The 24,762-nt window shown below is 37.1% G+C and overlaps 1 protein-coding gene across 5 annotated transcripts in view; it reads left to right on the top strand.

Annotated features, from left to right (window-relative positions):
• Window positions 1-1,640: 1,640 nt before the first annotated feature.
• SLTM (SAFB like transcription modulator) overlaps window positions 1,641-24,762 on the top strand; it is a 71,469-nt gene continuing 48,347 nt past the window's right edge. For 3 of the 5 annotated variants that reach the window (XM_087427805.1, XM_087427801.1, XM_087427800.1), the window contains exons 1-5: window positions 1,642-1,877; window positions 2,844-2,931; window positions 13,636-13,700; window positions 16,476-16,673; window positions 17,587-17,634. In XM_087427805.1, coding sequence (XP_087283931.1) covers window positions 1,716-1,877; window positions 2,844-2,931; window positions 13,636-13,700; window positions 16,476-16,673; window positions 17,587-17,634 — 561 coding nt within the window. In that variant the 5' untranslated portion in view covers window positions 1,642-1,715. Of the gene's footprint in view, window positions 1,878-2,843; window positions 2,932-13,635; window positions 13,701-16,475; window positions 16,674-17,586; window positions 17,635-24,762 lie in introns of all 5 variants that reach the window. The other 2 variants (XM_087427813.1, XM_087427823.1) reach the window with 2 other exon arrangements.

Raw genomic sequence — 24,762 nt, 5'->3', positions numbered from 1 at the left:
CAGATCAGAAGGCACAGATCTCCATTTTAAGATAACTCCTTTATTAGATTTTTTTTTAAGACAAAGAAAAACTCATTCACTTTAAATACAACATTAGCTTTTACTTAGTATAACCCCTCTTTACAAGGGTCCACAGAAGGTGGGAGCAGAGTAGCTGAGCAGGAAAGAGGCTGGAATGAGATCTGAGGTTTAGTGCCAATTTGGCCAATAATTAGTTGTGGGTCCCTAGGTAAATTTCTTAAAGTCTTCATCTGTTAAAAAAAAAAAGAGAGAGAGAGAGAGAGGATTGCGCCAGAGGATTTCTAAAGATACTTTGACTTCTAAAATTCTATGGCTGTGAATCAAGTCGTCGTAGAGACAGAGCTGGATTTGAAATCAGGAGACCAGGATTTGAGCACCAGTTCGGCCACATACCAGCTACGTGAACACGGACAAGCCATTTAATCTCTCTAAGCCTCGAAGAGATTTACTTCACAGAGTTCGGAAGGATTAAGGGGGTTATTGCATGTCAAAGTGCATTATAAACGGTAAAGAACTACTTGAATGTCAGATATTATTTTATAATGTCCAGTGTTTCTCCTTTTGATCTAATTAGCCGATCAGAAAAAACAACCTAAAGTGAGACAGACCTCATCAATTGAAATTTTAAAACCAAGAAATGCCAGTACAGTTAAGCGTACGTCATAGTTTATGGAATTTACAAAATAGTTTTATTCCATAAATGCTTATGCTTTGATGATTAATAATACTGGCTAAAGTTAGGAATGGGTACTCACTTGTACAGGCCAGGCCCCCCTAAGAAGATGGTCATTGTTCTTGGGACCCCAAATTTTGGCGGGGACAAAACAGTGAACACAGTGAATGAGAATGGTAACAAGTACTTATAAACTAATTTCCTCATTCAGTGATCAATTTCGTGCTGAGCCATCAGGTCCACGGGAGAGGATGGCAAACAGGCCGGTGCAGAGGGAAAGTCGTCCTGTTTTTCAGTGAGCGGGGCAGCCCTAGAATAAACTCAGCCTCCTTGGGCTGAAGGCATGTTTTCCCCCCGAGACAGCTAGTGGGACCTGTCACACAGGCCAGCCGTTTATAGTCTTATAAGCCCTATGCCCTTCTATACTCTTTATATTCTTATAACCGCCCTAGGGTTTCTTTGAGGCCTTCTGAATGGAACTCGGGGAACCTAGTTCATTAGTGCACACTGGCCATATTTTTTCGATATTCAGCAGAACCGATAGTCTTTCCCTGGAAGATGTTCAGATCCGGCGCGCACAAGCCCCTTGGTTTGGGGTGAGTAACGCGCGAACTAGCTCTGCCGAGCAGTGCTCAGCACACTGTCGTTGCTCGATTCGAGACGTTGCCAGAAAATGGCTAACGAAGCGGCGGGGGAACGCCGGCGCGGCGGACGTTGGTGCGGTTGGACGCGCCTGACCTCCCAGCCCACGCAAGAGGGTCGCACCGCCCAGCTGGCCGCGGCCCGCTCGGCGGAGCGCGCCGGGCGCCGTCCCCCGCGCCAGTGCGCACGCGCGCCCGTCATCCGGGTGCTGGCTGCGGCTGCAGGTTGCGCTGGGGTGGCGGACAGGGGGCGGGGCCAGCGGCTCATTGTGCGCAGCGCTGCGCGGCGCCGCCGGCCGCCGAGGCCTGGGTCGAAGTTGGCGCTGCTGCCGCCGCCCTGCAACCCGCTCGCTGCCTCGGCAGCGCGCTGCTCTTCTAAAATGGCTGCCGCTACCGGTGCTGTGGCAGTTTCGGCTGCCTCGGGTCAGGCGGAAGGTAAAAAGATCACCGATCTGCGGGTCATCGATCTCAAGTCCGAGCTGAAGCGGCGGAACTTAGACATCACCGGAGTCAAGACTGTGCTCGTCTCCCGACTCAAGCAGGTGAGGCCCGGGAAGGGGAGCTTAGGCCGCGCCTGGGATTCCCCCCGTCCGCCTCAGCTCCCGGACGCCCGCAGCCTCCGGGCCCGCGGGGCTGCGCGGTGGGGAGGCCCCGGGCAGCGCCCGCGCGCGCCGGGAGGGCGAGGACCCTCCCGCGGCGCCCCTGCCCCCGCGCGCCGGGCCGGGCCTGCCACGAGCCCGCGAGCCGCCCGGGACCGGCCGCCGCGGCCCAGCGCTCCCCTGCCTCCCCTGGGACGTCCCCGCCAGGCTGCGAGGGCTGCGGCCGCCGGCGGGACCTCCCGAGGGCGATCGTGGAGACCCGGGAGGCGCTCGGTCCCCAGCCTTTAGCGATGGTGAGCGCGTGCATTTCTTGGCCTCGGAGGGACTGGTTACTTTGGTGACTTCGGCGAAGTTACCGTTTAATTGTGCCCAACCGTTTCCTCCCCATCTTGGGGGGGAATTGGTAGTAGGAGTTGATGGGTGGGTTAAAGAGAGGGTTTGTTTTCCGCTGGGTTTTCAGTTTTTGCATCAGCGCAATAATCTGCTTTTTCATCCCTGATTATCTTTCTGGTTTATGTGAGTAAGCATTGGAATTGTAGTAGAGGAGAAAGAAGTTTGCCTTACAGAAATTAGGAAAGCTCTTTATAGTTATTTACTTCCGTAGTAGCAACTTTTCTGCAATCGAGAATATGTAGACTTTTGTTCAGTATGATAATACAGTATGTGATATTTAACGATCTCGACTCGGTAGAATTTAAAACTCCATGTGATTTTGATACCTAATGATATTTCCCCCTGAAAGTTTCTCTCCCTCGTGTAGTTTAATTGCTCTTTTTTGAAGTCGGTTTATGAAATGACTGGCAATTCTAATGTCTTGAGGCTTGAGGTTTGCTAATTTTTTTTCATTTCGTTTTTATAAAATAAGTTTAGATAGATTGTGTAGCATATTAACTTCTCTTTCTAATGTAGGCTATTGAAGAGGAAGGAGGCGATCCAGATAATATTGAATTAACTGTTGCAACTGATACTCCAAACAAGAAACCAACCAAAGGCAAAGGTTGTTACGAGTTATAAACATATTTTAAAATATATTTTGGTTATATAACTTGCCTCTGCTCTTGTGCCACTTGCCCTGTTTATATAGTGCTACTCTTTGCTATTTCCCTCTGGCACTCTGCCTTCTTGGGTCAAGGAAGAAAAGTTACTGTTGCCAGGTTCTGGGTGACTTGTAGCCCTTAAGATTTGGCTGAAGCTGACCTGAAAGTGAGACCAGTTCTTTATTGTTTCCGAAAAAATTACAAAGTCAAGTTTTGTAATGTTTCTTCCTTGGTAGTGTGAAGACGTGAAGGATACAATGCAGTTTAATACCTGTCTACCTTGCCCCACAATTGGCAGAGTATTGATGGAATTCCTACCAAATCTTTCCCCTTGGCTCCTTGCTGTTTTCTCTAGTATATTAAAATTCTATAACCTTGATGTTTAGTATTTTGTTTGACTTGGTGAACTTAATTTGCGTTTATGCCATTATACATTCTAATTTTCAGTGAAATTCCAAAAGACCTCACTCATCATACTAACAAGGTAGGGAAAATCCATGATTAATTAGCTAAAAAAAAGTTTTAAGTTGTAGGGATATATGAAAGATTTTGATTTTATAACTTTTAAACCAGGCCAGAATATATTTCCAGAATATGGTGATTTAGTGAATAGGTAAAAATGGTTTTAAATGGACATTTTGACAATATAAATGGGGCTTAGATATTTTTAAAAGGTTCTGGTAAGTGAAATCTTCACTTGAATAATTAGAAATTTCTTCCTCCCTTCCGTAACGACAGTGGCAGAGGGTGGACATGATGTGGGTATCTGGATCCTGGTACTTACCTACAAGTTCCATGCAGAGTCGTGGACAGCTGCAGCGTTTTAAAAATCTAACTTTCCTTACTGTTTTAGGGGATCCAAATGCTACTCTATCTGCTATAGACCAGATTGGCTGCAATTAGAGTAAAATGATTGAGTGGATTAACCTTGAAAAGAAGGGAATATTAAAGTTTGATCTTAATCGATCTGTGTGGGTATCAGGACCAGGCAGATCTTGATGCCATCTCATTATGTGACTCTTCATTGGTTTGCAAGAGTCCCCTGTTTGTGCCTAAGGAAATTGAATAGGGCTAAGAAGCATTTCCTGGGTGGGATGGGAATGGCAGAAGTGCAAATGGAGTTTAGAAGAATAACAAAGTTATCTGGTAGATCTGTGGGTTTTAATTTAACTCTGACTCGGTGTATCACTTTGAGAGAGAGATTTGTTTCACTTTGATACATTTCCCTGTGTTTTGAGAAGCCTCTGCTGACAAACCAGAGGCTATTTCAAAATAAGGAAGCATAAAAAATTCAGAAAAAAGTACATCAGGAATTAACCATGTTTATTATAGTGATTTCTTACAGTGATTTTGATTCATGTCATTTATTTAGCACATTGTGATAGTTTGACAGATGCTATGTATTAATCATAGTCTGAAATTAGTTGAGCTGATATTGATTTTAGAAGTCTTTCTATATATATATTATATATAATCATTATGTTAATTTTTTCTTTTATATGGATTATGAGGATACTTGAACTTTAATTTTTCCATAACTCTGATGTTAAGGTGTCATGTAGTCTTTAGTTAGAAGTTGTAACATTTAATTATTTGTAGCCGCCTAGTACTGAGTACTTCATGAAACTCATTCTAGGACATGCATGATAAATAGCTCCTGTCTCCTTGAATTCCACATTTATCGTTGTTCTGAAAATCCTATGAATTAGAAAGAACATAATGTAAATCCTAAACTGAGAACCTCGTTTGAATTAATTTACCATTAAGATGATTATAAATAAGATTATTTTAAACTAAGAAGTTTAAAAATAATTTTTAGAATCAAATTTGAATAGGGAAACTTTTTAAAATATCAGTAATTAACAGATTTTTAAAATCAAGGATTCAAAAAATTAAACATTTTAATGTGATGTCAGTTTTTCAGTCTAGTTGCTGAATTACTACATTAAGTTCTTTTCGCAAAATCTTATTTCACTTTACAGTACCTACCTTGAAAATAATCTCATCTTGGTGGTATCATTTTTCCTTCAATGGGTCTGTTTCCTTTTTTTAAAATAAAATTGGAAATTTTATTAGATCATCTGTAAGGTTCTCATAGTTCTGAAATTTAATAATTATATATGTCCAGGAGCCAGAAGAAAAATGCTTTCTGTTCGGCTAAAATAGATGTATAAGGAAGGAATAGAAAAGCTCATAGGTCCTCAGTCAGTATAGATATTTGGTAGCACAGATGATTTGAAAAGGAAAAGAGGGGCCGGCCTGGTGGCGCAAGCGGTTAAGTGCGCGCTCTCCGTCGCGGCGGGGTTCGTTGGTTCGGATCCCGGGCGCGCACAGAAGCACTGCTTGGCAGGCCATGCTATGGCGGCCTCTCATGTAAAGTGGAGGAAGATGGGCACGGATGTTAGTCCAGGGCCAGTCTTCCTCAGCAAAGAAAGAGGAGGATTGGCAGATGTTGGCACAGGGCTGATCTCACCAAAAAAAAAAAAAAAGAAAAAAAAGGAAAAGAGCAAAGAAAGGGATTACTTAGGGGCAGTCATGTCAACACCAGCAGGACACATCGTATAGGAGCTCGTCAGGAAAATAAATAATTCTTATGATAATCTTAATGTAGCAAATAAAAGTGAAGTGATATTAAGAAAGCAAGAGAGAAGCTTCATGGGTCTGGAAAAATTGCTTAGGTGAAATATTAAGCTCATTGTCTTATAATGCAGGGTCACTATTTCTTTAGAATTTTGTGTATGAAAATGATTGTGTTAAGAGAGATTAGAGGAAAAGGAATCTTCATTCTTAAGTATATCGTGGAATATTTTTAAAATGCAGTTATTACAAGCAGAAACTTGTAATAAATGTTGATAATGTTATAGTGGGTTCTAATATCTATAATCAACATATTTATAAAATCTGTTTGCATACAGTTAATAGGGTGAAACAGTTTGTAACTTAGATTGGTTCTCCTTTCTAAGTCTTTTTACACTGTTTGCTGTGAACTTCTTAATAAGTAACCTAGAAGAAAGCTCCACCAGTGAGATTTACTGTCATATTATTTGGGTGTGTGTTAAGAAAGCAGTTAAACAGGTAGAACTAACTCCTCATTAGCTTGTTTTAGAGGTTATGGATTTAAAGTTTCTTTTGGTTCACCTGACAATGGCGTATAATATTCTTTTGGATTTTCAACCTTTAGAGTCTTCTGTGAACTTCAGCGAAAGCTTTTTATGTGGTTTATCAGTACAGTATTCAGAATTATATATAATGCAGTACTTACTGGTGGTGAAACTCATTTGCAATACATGCAGGGTTAAAAAACATTCAAACTGCTCTATAAAATCTGATTTTTTCCACCTATGGAAGCAACTGTAATTTGGGGTTATAGGTTTATCCAAACATCTAATTCCTAATTTTGTGTGGAAAATACCGCAGACAATATAAACCACATGTTTACTGTGTAAAGCTTTCTAAAATTTTTATGTCAAATGAGAATATGGTAATCAACCACATAAACTGCTTTTAATATAATACACTATCATAATGTACTGTAACTCTTGCCCTTTTTTTAAAACTGCAATATGTTTGGATGTTAAGTAAACTTGAATGAAAATTGTGGCATTGAGAAGGGCTTTGGGGTCAGAACTGTGAGATATTTTGGGGGTACTCACTAGCTAGAAGCTTTGTGAGGGTAAGGACATAGTCTTTTATTCACATTAGTCTCTGTAATGCGTAGCATAGTGCTTGGCACATAATAGAGACTCAGAAAATATTTGTTGAATGACTACTTAGGGCCAGTTGATGGCTTTCTGAGCAACTGCTTTTAAAAATATCTCTCGGTGCTTATTTTAATTGGGTATTTCTTTGTAGGAGTCACATATATCAGAGATTAATAGTCTTTACTGTCTTCCAAACAGTCTTTCTTTTTAAGGTGCCTTTCTCCACAGCAGTAGTGGCTTCTTCTTAAATCCTGATATGGAAAGTATACTTACTTTTAGAACACGTAAATCATTGCAATATCCTTTTATTCCTCGCCCAGTTGTTGCTGTGTTGGAAAGCCTCGTAACTTTTGCTGGAATATTGTCCAGCCTCAGAAGTTGTGTATGTCGTTTTCATTTCACAAAATCAGACCATTTTACTGCAGCCATTAAAGCCTGCATTTGCCTTTTGCAGTCGTATATAGTGGATTATGTTTATCATCAAAGGACTTTTGTACATTTTTCAGCTATTTTATTGTATCAAATGTGGTGTATGTCAAGGATCCTGGTGGAGAGAGAGGTACGGTTTTCTAGTACTTTAAGATGGTGTGCTTCTCCCAAGTCAGTAATCTTCTAGTATTCTGAAGTAGGGGCAGAGGACTTCAGACTTTATCTCCCCTTTAATGAACTCATGTAAAATAAAGTGCAAATTGTCCAGGAATTAGAGGAAAAAGGAATCATTATTATTAGTTGGTAGCATCAGAAATGGCTTTAATGAAGAGATTGAACAATTGCCTAGGGTTTAAGGGTGGAATTTACTGATTTACTTAATCAACTATACTATAATTCTCACATATTACAATAAAAGCACCTCAGTATTGTGCAATTCCAGGAGTTAACCTTTCACATCATAAACTCCACAGCCTGAGTTAGCCTTACGTGGCAGTCCTGGTACCCTGGAATAGTAGTTTGCATTATGGCTTACAGTACTGTTTTCCAGTTTATAAATGTGAAATGGTTTCATTTTAAAAATTAGATAACCAGAAAAGTACAAAAAAGTGAAAATTGCCCAAAATTCCACCACCCTGGCTTTATCACAAATAATATTTGGTTGATCTAAAGTGTGTACATACATGTGCATGTACACATAGGAGGTTTATGTTTAAGGATTTTTTTTTCCTTTTCAACAACTAAAATAGGTTCACACTATACACAATGTTTGGTTAAAAGTAGGTAGAATTTGGGCCGGCCCCGTGGCTTAGCGGTTGGGTGCTCGCGCTCCGCTACTGGCGGCCCGGGTTCGGATCCCGGGTGCGTGCCGACGCACCGCTTCTCCAGCCATGCTGAGGCCGTGTCTCACGTGCAGCAACTAGAAGGATGTGCAGCTATGACATACAACTATCTACTAGGGCTTTGGGGGGAAAATAAATAAATAAATAAAATTATAAAAAAAAAGTAGACAGAATTTAAGTTTTCTCTGGTCTGGAGAATCTGAAAACAATAACCTTCCCCTTAAATTCCTCTCACTCTAACTTTAGTTACACTCAGTCATCTTAGTGGTTCTCAGTCTACTCTACACTACAGTTATTTGAGTTTTTAAAAATACAGATACCAGCCTCCTGCCCCCCAGAAGGTTGGTTTTGGTTGCTCTGTTGGGGACCCAGGCATCAGTATTTTCTCTTAGTACCCCAGACGAATCTCATGCGGCTAGAGTTATGAACCATTGACTGCTCTAGACCAGAGCTTGAAACTTTGCATCATTTTCGTTAATCTTTCTTTCTGCCTGTCAGCTTGCAAATTGTTTTATATACTTTACAGTTTTCAAAAAACTTTCCCATTGCTTTATTTGATTGTCACAACGGTGCTGAGGGTTAAGCAGTAGTATTTTCTTTTTACTGACAGAATAGAAAAGTAACCTATTAAGAACTCACTTATATTTTTGCTACCTTTAAAAATCGTGTGTGTGTGTGTGTGTGTTTAGTTTGGTTATCTTTAAAGATTTTATTTATTCATTTTTTTCCCCCCAAAGCCCCAGTAGATAGTTGCATGTCATAGGTTCACATCCTTCTAGTTGCTGTACGTGGGACTCGGCCTCGCGTTGGACGGAGAAGTGGTGCCTCGGGGCGCGCCCGGGATCCGAACCCGGGCCGCCAGCATCAGAGCGCGCGCACTTAACCGCTAAGCCACGGAGCCGGCCCATAGTTTGGTTATCTTTAGATGACAGAGTTAAGAGATTTTTAAAATGTACTTTTGATGTTTTCAGTATTATTATAAAGAGTGTGAATTATCTTTATTGTAGAATTTTAAAAAATAAGAGGGGCTGGCCCCATTGCCTAGTGGTTAAGTTCGCCCACTCTGCTTTGACGGCCCGGGGTTCGTGGGTTTGGATCCAGGGCATGGATGTATGCCACTCGTCAGCCATGCTGTAGTGGTGACCCACATACAAAATAGAGGAAGATTGGCAAAAATGTTAGCTCAGGGCGAATCTTCCTCAAGCAAAAAAAAAAAAAAAAAAGAGGAAGATTGGTAACAGATGTTAGCTCAGAGCAAATCTTCCTCAGGAATAATAATGATAAAATGACCTATTGGATGACTGAAGACTGCTATGTTTAAGACAATGTACAAGGCCTTTTAGAAAAAGTATTTCATGAGTAAAATATCAGTTTACTAGAAGAGAGGCTAAAACACATGTACAAACAATTAACAGAAGACGTAGTCTATTATTATGTTAAGATACTGCATGCAGTTGGAGAGAGGTTGTGCTGGAAACATTAATTTTTCAGTTAGGGTTATACTCTGAATCTTCCTCCCACTTCTCTAGTAGAAATTTTAAGACTGAACAGTTTCTACATTTCATGGTTTCTGTAAATGTTTAAGGGGAAAAGTTACTCAGCCACAAAGTTTTTTTGCAAAATTACTTTAATATCTACTTAAGTGGATTGTTTTTGTTTTGGAAGTATTTCTGAACTTGGAAAGGAAAATCGCAAACCCTTATAAGGACCAGTTTGCCTTTGGAGGAGAAAACCAATTTACGATCCAGAATCCTTTATTTGTAATTCTGAAATGCAGAAGTTCTGAAAGCTGAAAGTTTTTTCTTAAGCTTGGTGGCAAAAGTGAGGCTGTTTATAATCTTGTTTTATCCCATTTGGTGTGAATATGCATATATTTCATTGCACACATATTTCTGTGATTGCTTGAGAGGCAGTGTTCCAGAAGCCTCTGGGAGGTTTAAATTAATAAATGGTATATACACCGTTGTACTCTTTTAAAATCTGAAAATTCTGAATTCTGAAACATGTCTGGCCCCAGTGGTATCATTAAGGATTTGTGGACCCATACAAATTCATGTTGCATGAATAAAGAGGTGTTTCTAGTGTTGTCTTCCTTGGTGTATACATTTTTACTTTGCCGTTTTACTTTAGACTCTAAAATCATGCAAAGAACATTGCAGTATATTTTATGTAATTTCAAAATAGCCATATATTACTATTATAATAGTTTAGGACTTAAGTTAATTTTGCTTCCATTCTTTGTTTTGTTATTCAGACTATCTTTGTTGCACAATTTATTTTCTAGTTTTGTTCTTCAAAGCATTTATAAAGTGAGGCTTCAGTCTACTTTAAACTTTCAGTTAGCTAGCTCCCTCATCCCTGTCGTGCTGCTTTCCTTTGGACCAGTGCACATTTCTGTGGTGCATGCTAGATTCCTTGAAGGATGAAAGATTAGTTGATTAATTTGCTGTAGGAGCTTTGATAGCACAGGCTTAAATGGGAGATAGGGATATAAATGGTTACTGACTGTACAAAACCATGCCCAAGGTGGTGTTGCTTGTTGGAATTTAAGGAGGAGTTGGTTTTTCTTCTAAGTTATTTCTCATCTCTGACATCATAAAAGTTAGGAATCCATAGATGTACTTTGTAGCATCATTAAAGTTGGGAGTTTACAGTCCTTACTGACAGGACAGGGTTGTACCCGATGCTAGTTTGACTGGCATGTCTCTTCTTACCTTTGTCCCAGTGAGGGCCAGATAGAAATCCAGACCTTGTTTACTACTAACATCCAACCTAGGACTTACTCCGTTATCAGTCAGGAAATATATAATGCTTGAGTATCTGCTCATTGTATAGCATTGTACTAGGTTCTGGGATGAATAATGAACATCATAGCTTTTTAAAATGTGTTAGATTTTATATGGGGGAGGGGTGATGTTTTTTCATAAAAGAAGAAATTACAATGAAGTTTCTAATTCAACATCTGTAAAACAAGCACGGAGTTACAGATTGTGAAAGCGGTCAAAGCTAGTGTGTAAAATTTCAGTTTCTTAAGTACTGTGTACCTATCGGGTTATTACTACAGTTTCACCACTATATGTTTGAAAATCTTGTCCTCATGGTTTTTGTGTTTACAATTGGATGACACATTAAAGTGATGCAGCTATTAAAAACAGTAAGGGAGGGCAAACATGGGCCTTTTTTGTGTACCTCTGTCTCTTGTTGCCTGTTTGATATGGGACAAATTACATCATCTCTATGAGTCTCACATTTTTATGTTTTATAGATGTGGCTTTAGAGCCTCTGTTTACATATAAGAACATTTTTTAAACTGGCACATTGTAGTTACTCAAAGATCTAATTGTTTTGTAAGTTTTGAGGAGTGGGAATAGGCCTGGGTTTAAATTGAAGCACTATTTTTACTAGCTTTGTAATCTGATTAACTTTTCAACATCGGTTTCCTCTCTCATAAAATGGGAATAGTAGTTTCAGAATTGTTATGAGGATAAAAATAAATAAGTACATTAATGTATGTAAAGCATTTATCCTAGTGCCTGGACCATGGAAGCCACTTAAGCAGTGGTAGTGACTGCTGGTGGGGTTTTTGTTGCTGTAGTGTAATTAGATTTTCCTTTAAGTAAGCTCACACAAGTGAAATTCACCGTGGAGTGTGCATAGTATATGTAGTTTGGTATTATGCTGAGGGCTGTCATTTCAAAGATAATATCTTTATTTTTTATTTATTTATTTATTTTTATTTATTTAAGGATAATATCTTTAAATTGAGTTAATTAACCACTCCTTACTAGAATAATGTCTTTTAAATAGGTCATAGTAAGATGTAGTGGAAAGAATTTAGGACTGGAATTGAGAAACCTTGGCTTCCAGTTCTGACAGCCATTTGGGCAAGCTATTTAACCTCTCAGGCTCCTTTTTCTCTTTTGTAAAATTGTGATTATCTGCCTGTGTACCATACGGTGCTTGGAAAAATCAGTTGAACTTTTTCTTTTTTTTTAAGTGCTTTGCAAATTGTAAAGCAGTTTAGAATTGTAAGGAGAAGATAGTATTTGCAAAAGATCTTAAGGAGTTCCCCCCAAACGTCGACTCTCTAGACTATGTGGTAGGTGGGCTGGTGGGGAGAATCCTGTATTTTTAAAAGGCTTATTTCTCCCAAAAGATAGCATCTTTAAGGTTTTGTATTATGGAACTTTCTCTCTCTAAATATGATAGAACAATTTAGTGAGTTCTTTTTCACCTGATACTGTTTTGTTTTTCAGGGAAAGAACATCTTTTTTGTTTTTAGTAGATTAATAAACACTTTCTGGTGAACAGGCTTTCTTAGTCCTTGGCCTTGTAGTAACTTCTAATTTATATTTTCCTTAAAATACAAACACCACATTCTAAGTAGGAAGTGAACGCCACACACGAGCCCTCAGGGACAGGCACAAGCCCTCTGTTACCTCAGTGGGTAAAAGAAAGGTCTCCACTCTTAATCTTGTTTCTCATGTACCTGGAAGCACCAGTATCTTGTTTCTCTCTTTATCACTCATTTGAGGAAAGGGTTTTGAACTGGGAGTAGATGAAAGATAGGGGCTGGTGAGGAGACTAGGTTAAGGGAGGTATCCTAACTCATTTTTTTTTACCATTACCTCACAGCTTAAGCCCTCTATCCTGGGGGTTATGGAAGCTTGAGATAGATACATGACAGTTCCTGTGTTAGACCAAGGGAACAGTTGATTAGTAGGCCTCAGGAAAGAACATCCATTCATATTTCAAAATAAGTGAATTAAAAAAAATTTTGTTTTATTACTAAAGTTTCAGCAGCTGTGTTTATTACAGCATTTCTGATATGTTATGGGTTATTAAGTAGGTTTTTGTGGACTAGCCTGAAAACATAAACTTTTAACATTGGCTCTGTGGAAAACTTTTTTTTTTTTTTTGATGTGGAAAACATTTTTAAAGTTTCAACCACCAATTTGCAAAGTTTTGAAGATGAGGGTTGGTTAGGGGAGGCCTGTAGTCTATTTGGAAGCTAGTAACAGTTTTCGGTCTGAAGTAATTTCTACTTGCCTTAAATCACTTAACTCAGTCATTATGTTCAGTGCCCAGCACTATTTATATTTAGGCCTTTGGAGAAATACAAAATAAGCATAAAAGCAGTCACTGTACTTAAGGAATTTCTTTTCTAAAATGGCGAAGCAAGATGTACTTGAGAGTACAAGGCAATATATAATCAACTGATGGGTTGTAAGGTGTAGATTAAAGCGTGAGGATTGTATTTCAGAGGAGGCTTGTTGAAGAGGAGAACTTAGGGAAGGCTTTGTGGGGTATATGAGTCTTGAAAGTAGCTATCAGACGTCTGGTTACGTAAACAGAATACTGTTGAAAGGTGCTGCTACTTCTGGGAGAATTAAAGATAGAGAACTTTAGTGATGTAAAGAAAAATGTATCATGTACGTCAAGTGAGTTAGATGATGAGTTCATATGTAGGATTAATTATTTGTACAGTTTATTTTAGTGAAACAGCATGACATTGTTAATAAAGCTGTTTGGTTTGGGACAGCTGTGACCAGGTAGTTTATAAGCAGTTGGCCTTAGCTTTGTCAGATGATTTGGAAATGGAGAGTGATACTTCGGGGTAAACGTCTCTGAATGTTTTTTGCTCTTAAAGTAATAAAGGATTGGTTGTTAGCCCATTTTCCTTCTTTCGCAGGTAAAAAGCAGGAAGCAGATGAGTTGAGTGGAGATGCTTCTGTGGAAGATGATGCTTTTGTCAAGGTAAAGTGTTAATTACTCAGGTTAAGATGTTTATTTTGAGCTTAGCATTTTGCATGATGAATTCATGCATTTTACTGGAACAGTAGATACTGACGTGTTTGTAGGTAAGATAAAGATAGAGATTTATGTAATATTGTCAATCTCATTAGTTCTCATAGTTGAGAAATATAATAAATAACTTTATCTTTAGTTAAATGAGACATAAAGCTAAAAATAATAATGTTTGTCCAGGCCTTTAAGTAGAAATCTGAGACACAGGGGCCAGAGGAACAGCTAAAGGGCAATTGACGTGTTAGTTCCTGGACAAGGTACTGCAATGAAGGATATTGATAATTTATTTTTCATCTGCCCATTGCATTTAGTTTTTATATGTCATATACAGAACTGAGATTACTATATACAGTCCTTAAAATGGAGAGAGAAAATAGCTGATGTGTTGATACTTGGTAAAGATCAAATTAAGAAATTTGTTTTGCCCTTTAAAGATAAATAAGCTAAGTCTTTTTTGGCTAAGAAATAATGTATTTCAAAACTGACCAACCAGAAAAATAAAGTATGTAATTTTAATTAGGGTTGTGGCAGTTCTATGTGCTAAGTTATTTTTAATCATAGTTAGAGTTTTTTTGTTTTGTTTTCATTTTAAGGAAATGTGATCTGCTACTTACTGATCATTAGGTCTTAAGTAGTGTGGCATTTGCAGGAATTATTTAATGAGCATAGTTCCTCTTAAATTATGTATATTTATATCCCCATATATTCCATTTTCTGTCTATAGTTAGTCCATATTGTCATAAAGTCTCTGGATGTCTGTGTGCTGCACCATGAAGTCAGCTCACGTCCATTCACCCACCCATCTCTCCCTCCGCCTAGCTCTCTACCCTCCCCATATTACACACACATAGCACAGCACCACACACCCCACACTTTGTACCTTGCACTTTGAGGGCAGGCACAGACAGAAAGAAATGTTTGGTTGAGGAGTTAACCCTGAAATCAGATAATTTTAGGAAATATTTGCCCAGGGATCCATTAAAATTGATGATTGCATGCCTGTAATCAGTTTTTGTTTGAGCCTTTAAGAACTCTTCGGTCTCAGTATTCTGTTATCCTTGTGGTGTATCTTCCATTAGGTTTGTTCCTTTGCTTATTTTCTTATTTTCTCTACTTGTCTACACTAGTGAGTGTATAATTAAGCAAAAGTTATCCATTAGCTGGAAAAACATTGTGACTTAGGAAAAAACCTTCTAATTTTCAAATGTCTAATTTTCTTTTAGCTCTTCAGTTCATGAATATGTTACAGTCATTTGAAATGTTATGAGGAGATATATACTTCTTTTCAGCATAATAGTACTGTCTCTTATATGTACTGCAAAGGATGCCTTTGTGTTGTTATTAAATGAACCTGGTCATAATGTCTAGCAGAACAAAAGAGCTTTTTTAAAAAAATCTATCTAAATATATCTTCAGTTTCTTCTTCTTCTTTTTTTTTTTCAGTTTCTTCTTTATATTTCTTTTCCACTTGGAAGTATCAGCATATGTGATGCATTTGATAGAAATTAAGTGAATATACTTTCCTTGTCTCCTAGACTTGGAAATTTTGGAATTTATACAGTAGTGGTGGGTAAATGTCACCTATTGCCTAGATATATAAAGAGTATAGGAATTGCTTCCATTTATAAGTGAGGAGACTGGTCAAAGTTGGCACTTCAGATTAGGGGAAGTTCCCTTGGTGACTTCTCTTGATTGTTTTTTTGCATCTGTTCTTCTACCGTCATACAACCAGCTACTCCATTTTCAATCTCCAGTGTTCCCTGACTCATACATGGTGAGGTTGGTCAAGCCTCCTGTCCCAGAGATGCCCTGCTCCCCAAGCACTCCACATTCCCAAACAGTCATATTCCTTCTCTGTGCCCACCTCCTCAGAAATTTTTCTTCTCTCACTGCAGCTCAGCTATGAATGATTAATAGTCACGCCCCTGCCCTTTTAACCCAGAAACCTTTTCTTAAATCTGCTAGATTTAAGAAATAGGTTAAGGTTATTAAGAATAGATATAGGAATAGGAAAGGAAGAAGGAACGTGCACTGCTTTCACCCCTTCTTTTCTCTGCATTTAATCAAAGAGGAAACTACACAGATGGCTGCTTTTCTTTGTTTCTACTGAAGTACTATGTATCCATAAACTTTGAAGGGCAAACAGATATTCCTTCATTGAGATTATATTCCCCTGCCTAATTGACATTGTGGCATAGTGGTAGAATTCAAAACAAATACACTTAAATTAATTATTTGCATATTTTTCAAGAACAGACATTGGTGTAACAGTTGGGATTCCTTATTATTAATTAGAAGTAGACTTTATGTTATGATATATAAGACTTCCAGGGTCTTTGAAGTTAAATCAAACTTTGACACGTGGAGAAATCAAGTCATTTCTTTGAAGCCATATCTTCTAGGACAGTTCCTAGGATATGGCTTGTTAAATATTAAATAACTGCAACTTGAGAGCATTTCTAGTAGCAATCTAGTTAGTGTGTATTTCAGTGTGAGAGATGTTGGGAACTCAGATGCATGGTTTAATGATGTTGGTATTGGACCCCCTCTATTTTTAAAGACAGTTAATATATAAGGTAAAATGATTGAACTTTGACTTTGGGAATAATGTCAAAATATGGTAAAATTTAAAACATTTAGTGATGTAAATTACCAAAAAAACGTTTGGTGGATAGCCTATACTACTTTGCGTCTAGTTGTACCAAATTTTCTTACCATTAAAAGGACTGTGAATTGGAGAATCAAGAGGCACATGAACAAGATGGAAATGACGAACTAAAGGACTCTGAAGAATTTGGTGAAAATGAAGAAGAAAATGTGCATTCCAAGGAATTACTTTCTGCAGAAGAGAACAAGAGAGCTCATGAATTAATAGAGGCAGAAGCAATAGAAGATATAGAAAAAGAGGACATCGAAAGTCAGGTCTTTAGCCAGTTTTTTTAAAACATGACACAGATAAATTAAGTATTAAATAATAAAAAGTATTTTTTTCTAGTTCAATGTGGAAGTCTCAGAATTTTCAAAGAAAAGTATTTTTAAAGTTATTTATACATCACCCATAATCCTGCCACCTAAGAGGACCTTTTTAATTTTTGCTTATTATCTTCCACGTATGTATGTATTTTTCCCTGGTAGTTATTGTGCCATAAATTGCTATTTATTCTATATAATATTTTCACATAACATATCATAATGACTTCACAATCTTTGTGTGTTATACCATAATTTATTAGACTATTTTCTATGTGACTAATAACCACTACTTTAATTTGGGACATTTAAGTTGTTTTCTATCCCACTAGAATTGAGTGTACCAGTTTCATTCTGACCATGCCAACATTACCTGGTGGTAGTTTTTTTTTTTTTCTTTTGCTACTTTAGTAGATATAAAAGATTAATTTGCATTTCTTTGGTTATTATCAAGGGTGGGGAAATTACTTATGAAACTTTAATTTAAAAGCATATAATTTTACAAATCTTTTCTTTGAATGAAATAGATCATTTGTCCTGCTTTGAAGTATGTTAGTATGTCTTAAGAAAATCAGTGGATTAGGGAGTTAGTACTTGTTAGTATTCATGCTTAGAACACTTTTGTTCTACCTAGCTTAATAAATGAAGGGCTCAAGAAAGAGATTTTTCTAATTATCAATGTGACTAAGTTTTTTATGTTGGCATAAAAAATATAGTCTGAATTATTAAGTATTGACTTAGTACCCATGGTATCATAGACACTGTACAGAACATGAGGCAAGTGTTAATCGGGTATAGCATAAAAGCATTCTCATGTTACCCAGATATTTTGTAAAGCAAAGCTATTGTATACCCTTTTACTTAGGAAATTGAAGCTCAAGAAGGTGAAGATGATACCTTTCTAACAGCCCAAGTAAGTTTACATTTAGTCCTATGAAATTTAATATTGTGGGTGGAAAGGCTTGGAAGTGGAATCTTATTTTGATTTCATAATTCTTTAATTCATAAAACTGCCTTAAATTTAACACTGAGTTATTTATGTGGTATGTACAAAATACTTAAAATTGGCAGCTGAAATTTTTTTTTGCCACAAAGGTAATTGGGAGTTATTATAACAAGGTTTCCACCATTTTCAGAATAAAAATAAAAACAGTCCATCCTTTCTGAAAAACATAACTAGGTTTTTGTTTGAGCAGTTTACACTCTCCTTGACTTTTTTCTGTCACTTTGGTATAAAATAAATCATTTAAAAGTACTAATATCCTTTTCAAAGCTAAAATTTTGTTAATTTAACACTCCTGGAATGGGAATAATATAAAAAGTATAAAAATCTCTGTTCTAGAAATTTACTTGGGGTGTGTGTGTGTGTGTGTGTATGTGTGTGTGGAAAATGACTGCTCTTCTGTTGTGTGTTAAATTTTGTTTTTGGTATATGTGATATATACATAGTGGACTTTTTAAAGCATGACTTACAGATGCCGTAAACAAACATTTATAACTCGATTTCTGCAGTATTGTTTTTTTAAATTATCCTTCGTCTTTGTCTCATATCTGTATTCAAGAACTCCTTGTTCATGTATCCTCTTTGAATATTAAACTTTCAAATAGAGATAGGAGTTCCCTCTGTTTACTAGATTTAGAAAAAATAGGGCCGGCCCCGTGGCTTAGCGGTTAAGTGCACGCACTCCGCTCGCTGCTGGTGGCCGGGGTTCAGATCCCGGGCATGCACCAACGCACCGCTTCTCCTTCTCCAGCCATGCTGAGGCCGTGTCCCATAGACAGCAGCTAGAAGGATGTGCAACTGTGACATACAACTATGTACTGGGGCTTTGGGGGGAAAAAAAAAAGGAGGAGGATTGGCAATAGATGTTAGCTCAGAGCCGGTCTTCCTCAGCAAAAAGAGGAGGATTAGCATGATGTTAGCTCAGGGCCGATGTTCCTCACAAAAAAATAAATAAAAAGAAAAAATAGTGATCAGGTCTCTTATTTTTCTTCTAATATTTACTAGAAGGGTATACAGTGGGGCTCACATTCATGGACTGCTTAGCTGATTGCCTCTGGTCATGCTTTCTTTCCTGCAGCTCTCTTGCCTTTGAAATGCTGGTGAGCCACAAATGCTGGTGAGGCTATATATTGGCTCTCTGTGTTTATTGTAGTGGGGGAGAAATTGCATTTCTGAGAGAAATGTTTCTGATAACTTGGAATATTCAGGAAGGAAATGTTAGAACTGTGAACGTCTATATAGACTTGTCCCCCATACTGTCCCCAAGTACGTTCATTTCTGAGTGATAAAGTATAGATGAGAAGATTAACTCTCAAACTGGGGGAGTTCTTTTCTAGATTACTAATTTGCAAAAAGGTGGAGTTGAGCTCTTCATGTTCTTTGGCAACTAGCTTTTTAATTTCCATCAAGGGCCACTCCGACAGGTGTGCAGGTTGTGAGTTGTGTGAAGGCATCATATCTAAGGGTACCCATTCACATAATAGACTATATATTTATTGTAAAAATTTCACAAATAGAAGTGAAGTATTTTAAGGAATGGGTCCCTTTTTCTAATTTTCACAAATTTTTGTGGGCTAGAGATGGCCTTGCTCCCATTCCATCCTGAGAGTGAAAGAACAGTTATTTATTTCTCATCAAGGGGGCAGGTTTTGCCTTATGGTATCGAAAGATAGGGAGGTTACATCTTCAGAGACATATTCTTTAAGTAAAATGACCTTTTTTGTCTTTCTAAATAATGTATAGGGGAAAATCTAGAAACATATATAGATGTTTCTGGGTTCCATTGTGATCTATTGCTTCTAAACATGCTGAATGAATCTGTTGTCTCACTATTTGTTTTAAGGAACACTACATAGTAACCATCAGCCAGCTTCAGCTACTGTCTGCTCATGGGGAGTCTTTTCATCTGTATCTCGTCACTTTCCCCTTTCTGCGTTATTTTGAAACAAATTCTAGACATCATATTTTGCTTAAAAACTTTCAGTGTGTATCGCTAAAAGAAAAATCTTTCATTTTTTACACTCACTCCTAATATAAAATTTTTAATATCAAATATGCAATTAGTACTCATGTTCAGTTGTCTGCAGTTTTTTTGTTTTGAGGTTTTGTTTGAATCCAGATATAAATAAGATCTATACATTGTGATTGATTGAAATATCTTTTAGGTCTCTTTTAATCTGTAGGTTTTCCTTCCATCTTTTTCCCTCCACTATTTTATTCATTGAAGGAATTGAGTTGTTCATCCTATTAAGCAAGTGTTGGCAAAGTTTCTCTTCAAGTGGCAGGTAGAATATATTTTAGCCGTTGTGGGCCATATAGTCTATGTTACAACTATTCAACTCTGCCATTGTACTGTGAAAGCAGCCACTGGTAGTAGGTAAATGAATGATGTGGCTGTTGCAATAAAAATATTTACAAAAGGAGGCATCTAGTGTAGTTTGCCAACCCCTGCTGTAGAGCTTCCAAAGTCTAGATTTTACTGATTACATTCCTGTGAAGTCATTCAACATGTTCCTCTGTTTACTGTATTTCCTGTAAATTGGTAAGTTGGTTATAGAATCTGGAGGCTTGCTATCCAATTCAGGGCACCCTCCTATTCCCCCCAAACACACACAACTACTTGATAGGTAGTGTTGTATTCTTCCATTTGGATACATATAATGTCCGGTTGTATCTTCTTGGTGGTCGTACCAGTTATTGATGAGCCATACCCCATGGATTTGTTAGGGTGGTCAGAGTGATGATATTTCTAATTCTATCATTTCTTTTTTATTTATTACCTGGAATGTTGCTAGAAAGAGAAACTTCTCCTCATTTACTATTTGGTTACCCAATGGTACTGTTTACAAAGGAAAGTCAGGATATATGTTTGATTCTTTTTCTTTTATTTACCAATTTTCAGAATAATGAGCTGGTTCATTAGCATCTCCAACAGTGACTAATAAGTTTTTTATTTTTCCTTTTTTCTCCCTTAGTTTCATTTTGAACTGATGGATTTAAACATATTTAGTGTATTTCAGTCCATTGTAGTTATTATCCTTATTAATGTTCAAATTTTCCATCTGTAGCTAGTTAGAGCCTCTTCAAGTTGGCTCTTGAGTTCTTTCAGCATAATCCTAGTAGTCTGTGATTGCTTCCTTGCTTTCTGGTGTGTAATGATGTTCCATTTCCTGCTCCAGACCTATAATTAGCTCTTTTTTCCTTTTAGTGGTAAATGGTATTTCAAGACAACAATCTAAGTGGTAGCGGTGTTCATTGCTACTGGGTTGTTCATGTTTTCTAGGCCTTTTCAATGTAAAGTGCTAGAGAATGTGTATGGTTTTTTTGTTTGTTTTTGTTTTAACTTTTAAGATAAAATAGATTTTGAGTTCATAGGGATACTTCTAAGTTGTTTCCTTTATCTCACACTACACATACAACAGTCTTAGAGTGATAATACTAACACCACCACCAATATGATTACTGAAAATAATTTAAGATGTCTTTCCCCAGTTATATCTGTCCTAAGGATGTACTCCTCTAGGAATGAACAAATTACTGTGTTTTAGACTAGTTCTGCTCTGTATGGTTATATCACCAAAATACGTATTTAGGTTGACTTTCATTTTATTTTCAATATTTAAGTATTGCTTTAAAAAATTTTTAATCTACAACTTGTGCATCTATAATTATTTCAAAATAAAAAGTTAGAAATTTTAATCTAATTTTATAATTATTTAAACTATTTACATGGTTCCAAAGTCAAAGCTGCAAGACAAGATATATTCAAAAAAGTCCCTTTGACCCATGCGCTTATTGGCAAACTTTTTAAAATTCATGATTTATCCTCCTATTACTTGCTTTAATAAATATAAGCAAGTAGGCAATATATTTGTATAGGGATGTATTTATTTAAAACCAGTCTTCAGGCTGTGATTTGATGCTTAAATATTTAGCTTTTAGGCGTTAGCCTCTAGGCGATTTGTTATACTAGACAGAATTTGGTTCAAATTTTACTTCTGTTACTTATAATGTTGTGACTTTGGGCAGGTTCTCTTAGTCAGTGTTTATGTTTATAAAATGAACATTATAATTCCTACCTGCTAGATTGATGTGAGGATTAATCATAGGTGCTGGCACATAGTACGTATGCAATTAGTGATTATTTGTAGAATTGTTTTACTAGCTTGGAGATACTAATTACTTGAGAATTTTCTGGAAAATTTTCTCAAAAATCTTTACGTTTGCTAATGCTTTAATTTAAGATTTCCTCTAGTCTCAATCTCTTCAGTCATTTATGATCACACCATATATATTCCTTTTTCTATTTCCCTTTGCCCCTAATGTTTCACTAACTTGAAAGTCCTTCCCTTTTTTTGTCATATGAAGTCTGTATACCTCTCAAAGCCCGATTTTTTTCATCTCCTCCATAAAGTTTCCTCTAATAGCGCTTTCTTTCGTAGTGCTTTACTGTTTACAGAGAACTGTCTATATCCATTATCTTATTTAATCCAATACGTCCTATTTAGGTCGTATGTGATCTCTATTTTGTAGGTAATATTCACATAGATAGATGACAGTACCACAGAGTAAAACTGTTTGAGTGGTAAAGACAGAATAAATACTTAGGTCTCACGATGCCAGGTCTGGTATTCTTTTCACTAAATAACTCCACGCTAGTAAATGTTGTTTTTTAAATTGCATTGTACTTACGCAGTACTGCAGTTAAGCCTTTTACAATATGTACAAATGCCACCTAAAAACAGCAGTATCTCACACTACATTTATTTAGTAAATTTACTCAACAAATATTTATTGAGTGCTTATTATGTGCCAGATATTTTATATTTCCCACCATCTTTAGCATATTGCCAGATAGCAGACAGTTAGTGGTTTAGGATTATTTTGAGGGTTTTTAATCAGTCAGGTTGAATACAGTATTTACATACAATTAAGGAGAAAGGAAGCCTTCCAGAAGAGATCTCCTTAGCACATATATGTACATGTATCACAAGATTAACCTAGGGAAAGGTAGTAGAATGGATATATAATAAACATTTCGTTAAGTGAAAAATAAGTCCTCAGCTTGTCTTTGTCTCTTACTAGTCACTGTGGCTCCTAGGATGAAATGAAAATGGAGAAAGTTTGTAAATGAGTTTTGGCATTTGACTAATGGTTGTAGATCCCACTGCAAAGGTAAATAACATGAGTGCCTACCTTACAGAGCATTTGCTTCATTTTCATGTGTAAAATATTATATTTTTTCAAGATAAACTCAAAAAGTAGTTAATTTAAAAGGATGCTTTATGGGCCGGCCCCGTGGCTTAGCGGTTAAGTGCGCATGCTCTGCTGCTGGCGGCCCGGGTTCAGATCCCGGGCGTGCACCGACGCACCGCTTCTCTGGCCATGCTGAGGCCGTGTCCCACATACAGCAACTAGAAGGATATGCAGCTGTGACATACAACTATCTACTGGGGCTTTGGGGGAAAAGAATAAATAAATAAAATTAAAAAAAAAAGGATGCTTTACATTGTAGTTACTTATTTACTATATTCCTCATTCTGAAAAAAAATTCTATTTTCAGTGGAGGAAAATTATTTTCAAATAAGGTACATATCATGCCTATGCAGATATATCATTTAGACAGGAAAATTTCGTGTTGTCTTTCTTGTATTTCCTGGTTTGTTTCCTTATTGCAAGGATTTTTAGCCTTATTTAGGACGTTTGGTTTAACCTTAGTACTGCTATGTTTACTGCACACACTGAACAGTAAACCAACCTGCACTGATGTGTGGCCCAGCTTTTCTACTAATCCTAGTTGTTTTTGTGCTTTACCCCGATTGTAATCGCTTTGTTTTCTAGAAGCTGGGTAAGACTCTTTTTGTAGGGGCATTTAGTCTATGTGATAAGGCCAGTGTTAGCACTATTCTGAGGAACTAAAGTTATGAAACCCTTCAGAAGACGTGTTGAATAATTAGGATTAATATCTAAAAACTCTTCAGCAAAGTAAGGCAAACCTTCAGTTATTTTAGCAGCTAGAAATAACATTTCTAATTGGCAGGAACTACACAGCAGAAAGGATTTTGTTTCTTATGCCACAGTACTTTTTAAATTTTACTCTTTAAAATAGCAAATAATTTGGCCATTTTTTTCTTGAACCTATCAATATTGCATCTCTAGAAGAGTAACTTGGAAGTGGTGTGCTGTTGGCATCACAGATAGATAAAGGAGAGGCAAGTTGCATTCTTGAAGTTCATTTGTTGTGCTTTTAAGTAAAAGTTAAGGTATTCCAGTTTATCCCTCCAAGATAAATTACTAAACTAAAAGAGTTTGGGAGAAAAAGATGTATCTATAATTCCAGCCTAACATCCTTTCTTTGCTGCCACTGCCTACCACTCCACCTAGGTTAAAGCATTTTTCTTTCCTTTCCAAATATTGCAAATTAGAAATGTAATGATTAAAACTCAATTCCAGTACGACAGTTTGTTCCAGGACGACAATTAAGAGATTATTAGAACACAGTTTAATGGACTTATGTAATAATAGGATTCACATTGCTATCAATCATTAATCTGCTTGTTTTGAACTATTTTTCTTCCTAAGCTTGTGGCTTTGTTGTTTCAATGTTTTTAGTTTCCTTTGTGGTACTTTAGTATGTAAAACAACTGGTCATACCCTAGTTGGGGCACTTGTATGTTAACTTAAAGTTGAAAACTCTTCTAAAATGATTTCTTAAAAGTATGGTTGTTATTTTGAGCATATAGTAAAATATTTGACATTTTTAAGGAATGCATACTTTTACATGAATCTAAAATTGTATTTTAAGATAAATATGCTATTTAAAAGTTTTGTTTACAGTTAAATTTTTCTTTAGGTCGTCTTCACTACCAGGGTCTCACTCTAAGGCAGTATTGCTTAAAGTGTAGTCCCTGGACTACAGTATTAGCATCACCTGGAAACTTTATTAGAGATGCAAATTCTCAAGCCCCACTCCAGACCTGAATCAGAAACTCTGGGGTTGATTTTCAGCACTCTGTGTTTTAAAAAGCCCTCCAGGGG

This window comes from Ceratotherium simum, chromosome 3 (genome assembly GCF_057802395.1).
Source record: "Ceratotherium simum simum isolate JZ-2026a chromosome 3, ASM5780239v1, whole genome shotgun sequence".
NCBI classification, from domain to species: domain Eukaryota; kingdom Metazoa; phylum Chordata; class Mammalia; order Perissodactyla; family Rhinocerotidae; genus Ceratotherium; species Ceratotherium simum.
This window is presented reverse-complemented; position numbering and strand designations above follow the sequence as displayed.